General features: G+C 40.5%; 1 protein-coding gene across 3 annotated transcripts; it reads left to right on the forward strand.

Moving 5' to 3' along the window:
* Window positions 1-853: 853 nt before the first annotated feature.
* Window positions 854-5,585, forward strand: LOC149540565 (indole-3-acetic acid-amido synthetase GH3.17-like). 3 transcript variants are annotated; one of them, XM_089801646.1, is made up of 6 exons: window positions 854-1,698; window positions 2,228-2,741; window positions 2,962-3,258; window positions 3,417-3,518; window positions 3,712-4,538; window positions 4,639-5,585. In XM_089801646.1, the coding sequence occupies exons 3-6, from the start codon at window positions 2,966-2,968 to the stop codon at window positions 5,226-5,228; spliced, it is 1,812 nt and encodes a 603-aa protein (XP_089657772.1). In that variant the 5' UTR covers window positions 854-1,698; window positions 2,228-2,741; window positions 2,962-2,965; the 3' UTR covers window positions 5,229-5,585. The 3 variants fall into 3 exon arrangements, with proteins under 3 accessions (XP_089657772.1, XP_089657771.1, XP_089657770.1); XM_089801645.1 differs by having other exon boundaries at window positions 1,147-1,191; window positions 2,907-3,258; XM_089801644.1 differs by lacking the exon at window positions 854-1,698 and having other exon boundaries at window positions 2,139-2,741; window positions 2,907-3,258.
* The last annotated feature ends 314 nt before the right edge of the window (window positions 5,586-5,899 follow it).

The following is a 5,899-nucleotide window of genomic DNA, read 5'->3' on the forward strand; positions in this document are numbered from 1 at the left end:
GATTCTCTGAATTATTTAAGCCCAAATTGCAGACAAAGGGGTTCTTCATATTTGAATGATAAAAAACTAGTCGTTGAAGAACCAATGGGTGAAAGAGCCATGGAGCAAGTTGGTCACAAAACGGGGAAAGGAGTAGGTAGTTCACATCCTATTAAAGCAATAAGTTGTTCATTCTTTAATCAAGACGAGAGTGACATGGTTTGGAGTTGACATGAATGGGGGTGACGGCATAAAACGTAACGTAGTCTCATGCATGTTAGGGTTTGTGGGGACCTGGTGAAGGAAGGGGATGCATTAACAATGCTTGAATGGGGCCATTGTGTATCCCTCTCTACAAACAACATGTAACCGAGAATGCGGCCATTTCAGGCCTTGCCAGGAAACACAAAGTTAAGGCTTTTTAATTGCCTTTCTTTATGGAGAAGCACGATAGTGAAGGAAGCTGCTTCTAACCTTCCTCCCCTACACACTACAAGTTAGATTTTTTATATGGGAAAAATTAGAGAGCACGTCTACGTACGAGACGTGCCTTGCTCGTTTTTAATGTGTTTTTCCCTATTCTTCACCACTCCACCCGGCCGTTCATAGATATATCCCGGATTTCCTGATACCCACAACCAATTTAGATGAGATTTTCATGGGGATGGAGAGTGGTTGGGCGGCTCCAAACAAGCCGGGTTGTGCTGCGCTGTTGCATGGCTGGCACCCTCCAACGAGCCTTGCATGTATAGTCACGTAAATCATGCTCCTGCCATCTCTCGCTATCAACACAAGACTTGTTTCTCTCATCTTCATCCCTAGCCATCTAGGCTAAGCTACTCTATAAATATACTAGATAAACTATCTTATAAACTATCTTATTTTCACTACGGTGAGAAGTACTGATTGCTATTATGTGGCACTTGTTTCTCTCCTCCTCCTCCCTAGTCATCCAGGCTAGGCTAGGCTACTCTATTTATATTAGATAACTATCTTGTTTTCTATGGTGAGAAGTACTACTATGTGGCACTTGTTTCCCCATTCTTTCTTGTAGGATAGTTGTAGTACATTGTTTACAAGGGTGACATTTATTTTTGTATTCTTATTATTAGGTAGTTCTATTACATTGCTAAAAAGATAAGTTCTCATTACTATATGATACTTGTTTCTTCAGTCTTGGTGGCTAATTAGTTCTAGTACACTGTTAAGAAGGCAAGTATTCACAAATGCTTGGCACTTGTTTCTCTAATGTTGTTGGCTAGTTAGTTCTATCATATTGTTAGAAAGACAAATACCACTAAGTAGGGGCTTGTTTCTTAGCTCTTCATAGTTGGCTAGTTCAATTACATCACTAGTAAGATAAGTACTCACCACTAAGTGGGGACTTATTTCTTGGCTCTTTTTGGTTGGCTAGTTCAATTATATTGCTGAAAAGATAAGAACTCTTCACTAAATGGGAACTTGCACAGAGCTAAAAAGGCAAGTATAATCCAATGCTTGGCACTTGCTTCTCTATTGTTGGTGGCTAGCTAGTTCTATCACATTACTAAAAAGATAAATACCACTAAGTGGGGGCTTCTTTCTTAGCTTTCTATAGTTGGTTAGTTCTATTACATTGTACACGCCACTACGTGGTGACTTGTTTCTTGGCTCGCTCTACTGCATTGTTGAAAAGATAAGAACTTCGCATTAAATGGGGACTTGTAAATAGCTAAAAAGGCAAGTGTTAGCCAATGCTTTGCACTTATTTCTCTATTGTTGGTGGCTAGTTGATTCTATCACATTCTTAGAAAGACAAATACCACTAAGTGGGGACTTGTTTATTAGATCTTCATGGTTAGCTAGTTCAATTACATTGGTAGAAGTAAAGGCACTCGTCACTAAACGGGCACTTATTTCTTAGGTCTTTTAGGTTGGCTAGTTCTATTACATTGGTGAAATGATAAGTACTCCGGACTAAGTGGGGACTTATTTCTTAACTCTTGGTGGCTATTTAATTGCATTACATTATTAAGTACTTATCATTAAGTGGCGCTTGCTTCTTTAGTTGAGTCTATTATATTGTTAGTAAGTACTCATCACTATGTGCACATGTTTCTTGAGTATTGGTAGGTAGCTATTTCTGTTATATACCCACTACGACATGACAGTTCATTTTTATGGTCTAAAACAAATACTGACCATTACATGACACTTGTTTGTCTGCTCTTGATAGCTGACTAACTAGATACAGTGATGGTTGTTTTAGGGGGGAGCTAAAGTAGAGAGACGGAGAGGCGTGTGCGTGTGCATAACTGAAGGAGAGGGACAATTATAGGGAATTCGACGTAATACAAGTGTTAGGGGTGACCGTGAGGGGTTTGTTTTAAAAGTATATAGAGAGGCTTGGCCCACATAGCTTTACCCCTCCAACAAAGCCACGTGCAGTAGGGCCACCCCCTTGGTAAGGACCACTTCGACGTAGTTAAACAATTGACAACAAATTCCAGAGGATTGTTATGGTTGACCGGCGCAGCGGGATCAATAGATTAGCTATTGTTTTTCCCATTTTGTTTTGATAAGAAGAAGCTGCGCAGAAGCATATTAATGCAAAGGGGGGCCTTGTTTTTCAGGTTTTAATATAACGTGAGATTAGGGGATTTTGTTTTTCCTTTGTTTTTTAAAGAGAGGTAACGAACGTGCAGTGCAGTACATCGAGATAAAAGGAGGAAACAGCAGAGTCTGAAGAGCAGGAGCAGGAGCTGCGTGTCGAGTACTCAGTGGTAGTTTGCTTTTCATTGAAAGTCCCTCTCACCCCCATTTCCTAATTGCCAGCATTTTGAATAAATATTTAAGAAATTCAAGTTTTGCTTCTTCCTTCTTCATCATGCTCCAAATCATTGCTTGTTCATGGGGTCTTTGTAAGCAGTTCATGTTCTGATCTACAGGTAGAACATTGTGGTTTCTGCTTTTGATTGTTGGTGTTGTTTTGGATCGGGCTAGGTTGATGGAGATGAGCAATTGCACCAATGAGAAATCTGAGGCGGCCTTGCAGCTTATTGAGAGCTTGACAAAGAGGGCCGATGAGGTCCAGAATGATGTTTTAATGGAGATTCTGAGGAGAAATACTGAGACCGAGTACTTGGGCATGTTTCTTCATGGCCGAGTCGATAAGGGGTCGTTCAAAAACAAGGTGCCTGTAGTTAACTATGAGGACATTAAGCCTTACATCCAGAGGATTGCCAATGGAGATTCTTCACCAATCATTTCTGCCCAACCCATCTCGGAGCTCTTAACAAGGTAGTATCTTGAAGAAAAAATTTATTCAGTCTTCAAGATAACTTAGCAATTGGTTATTGTTTGTTTTTTCTTCTGAAAGAGTTTTATTTTGTTTTCCATAGATTTCTGTCCTTGTTAAAAGCACTGAGTTGGATTTTTTTTTCTTTTTTTTGACACAGCTCTGGAACATCTGGCGGTCAGCCGAAGATAATGCCTTCAATCCCCGAAGAGCTTGACAGAAAGACGCTCTTGTACAATCTGCTGATGCCTATAATGAGCCAGTGAGTCCGAATATCTCTGGATGTAGCCAAATTCCATTGTTTTTGACATTCATGATATCTTAGTATGATGGGTTTTAACTTTTATATCTAGGCTATCATAGTATGGGAAGTAGGGGACTAAATTTTCTTGCCATGTGGTCTATGAATCATTGCAAAGGTACGAAATTTACCCATGGGAATGATGTTTGTGCAGATACATTTCCGGCCTTGATAAAGGAAAAGGTATGTACCTTTTATTTATCAAGGCGGAGATAACAACACCCTCTGGTCTCAAGGCTAGGCCCGTTCTGACCAGCTACTACAAGAGCGGCAATTTTAGAAACCGGCCATATGACAAATTCAACGTCAACACGAGCCCTGACGAGACAATCCTATGCCCGGACAGCAGGCAGAGCATGTTCTGCCAGTTACTCTGCGGACTGATACAAAAAGATGAGGTGCTACGAGTAGGGGCAGTTTTTGCCTCTGCATTTCTGAGGGCGATCAAGTTTCTAGAAGAAAACTGGGCGGAGATGTGCGACAACATAAGAAGCGGGTATCTGAGCGAATGGATCGATGATCCTCCTTGCAGAAAATCCGTGATGAGGCTCCTCACTCCAAATCCGTATCTTGCCGACTCCATTGAAGAGGAATGCAGGAAGCAGTCATGGCAGGGGATAATTACTCGTCTGTGGACCAAGACAATCTATATTGACGTAATTGTGACGGGCTCTATGGCACAGTACATTCCAACGCTGGATTACTACAGCGGAGGGCTCCCCCTGGTTTGTACCATGTACGCCTCTTCCGAATGCTATTTTGGTGTTAATCTTAGGCCTCTCAGTAAGCCCTCTGAAGTTTCCTACACATTGCTGCCCAACATGGCCTACTTTGAGTTCCTCCCCGTTCACAAACAGAACGGCCTAGATTTGCATGATTCCAACGGAACGGAGAACGGGAAAGTACTAGAGGACGAGCTGGTCGATCTGGTCGATGTCAAAGTTGGCCATTACTATGAACTTGTTGTGACTACCTATTCGGGTATGTGGGTGCCTACTTGATTTCATTTTTTTCTTTAAGTCAAGATCAAGATCAAGATCGTTCTTTTCATACAAGATACTACTGTTCAATGCATATGCAGGCTTATATAGGTACCGAGTGGGTGATATTCTCTTTGTTACCGGCTTCTACAACAAAGCCCCCCAGTTCCAGTTTGTTTACCGAAGAAATGTTGTGCTGAGCATTGACACAGACAAAACCAATGAAGAAGATCTTCTCAAGGCCGTAACCAATGCAAAGAAGCTCCTGCAGCAATATGATTCTCTTCTCTCTGAATACACAAGCTATGCTGATACATCAACTATCCCAGGTCATTATGTTCTCTATTGGGAATTAGTTACAAGGGAGCCCATGGAAGCTTCCGTGCTTGAAAATTGTTGCTCAATCATAGAGGAGTCTCTGGATTCGGTGTATAGGAGGTGCAGGAGCAAAGATAAATCAATTGGGCCTCTTGAAATAAGGCTTGTGAAGCCTGGAACGTTTGATTTGCTCATGGATTACTGCCTCAGCCAGGGATCCTCCGTCAACCAGTACAAAACCCCCAGGTGTATCAAATCACAGCAGACTCTCAGTCTCTTGAATATGAGAGTCACGGCTAATTACTGGAGTCAACGTTGTCCCTCATGGACGCCCTACAGGCCTGATTTGAAGGCACTCTGCCAGACAAATTAATTGCTTGAATGAATGGTCCCCAATGGTAGACCTTTGCCTACACTACCTTTTGATCATATTCTTTGCTGCCTGACATTTAATCTCAGTGACAACTATCAGATCATTTAAATCATTATAATGTCTGGTGTACATACATATGTAACATAATTCCTCTCTATGACCTGAATTTAACGTGCAACAACCCTCATGGTTGAGCACCTTGAATGCCAAAAAAAAAAATTACAAATCACTGCACCCAATTGAAAGCTTTTTCATAATCCATGAACTGAGGGGTTAATTTTAATTCCAGTTTCATTGTTTATGTACATATTCTTATGGATGAAAAAAAGGGAAGTTTTTGTTGTTATTGTTTCAGAATTTGATTACATATATTATTTTATCAATCTTATAATTCACATTATATTATCTTGCGACATTATAAACTTTACACAACCAAATACAGAAACAATGAAAAACGTTCTAATACTTAGGCATCCACAATCTATTAGTCATGTAAACATACACAATAGAGTATAGAAACAAAATTCATATGATTAAACCCAATTGAAAATGGCTCCATGGTCTATATTCAACTGAAAAGTTCATTTTAATTTTAATCATCTTTTTATACATTTTCTGCTGCCAAGAAATCCCCTGAAAAATCTTGTCAAACCTACACTCCCATTAAACCC

The sequence above is a fragment of the Cupressus sempervirens genome, chromosome 9 (assembly GCF_028749045.1).
Source record: "Cupressus sempervirens isolate cs-2001-9-10 chromosome 9, ASM2874904v1, whole genome shotgun sequence".
Taxonomy (NCBI): domain Eukaryota; kingdom Viridiplantae; phylum Streptophyta; class Pinopsida; order Cupressales; family Cupressaceae; genus Cupressus; species Cupressus sempervirens.

What these genes read in the sequence shown, in the direction of transcription:
- LOC149540565 (XM_089801646.1), top strand. Translation starts at nt 2,966, where the DNA reads ATGGAGATGAGCAATTGCACCAATGAGAAATCTGAGGCGGCCTTGCAG. An exon ending in ATCTCGGAGCTCTTAACAAG is followed by an intron (nt 3,259 to 3,416) that starts GTAGTATCTTGA and finishes TTTTTGACACAG; the next exon opens with CTCTGGAACATCTGGCGGTC. An exon ending in CTGATGCCTATAATGAGCCA is followed by an intron (nt 3,519 to 3,711) that starts GTGAGTCCGAAT and finishes ATGTTTGTGCAG; the next exon opens with ATACATTTCCGGCCTTGATA.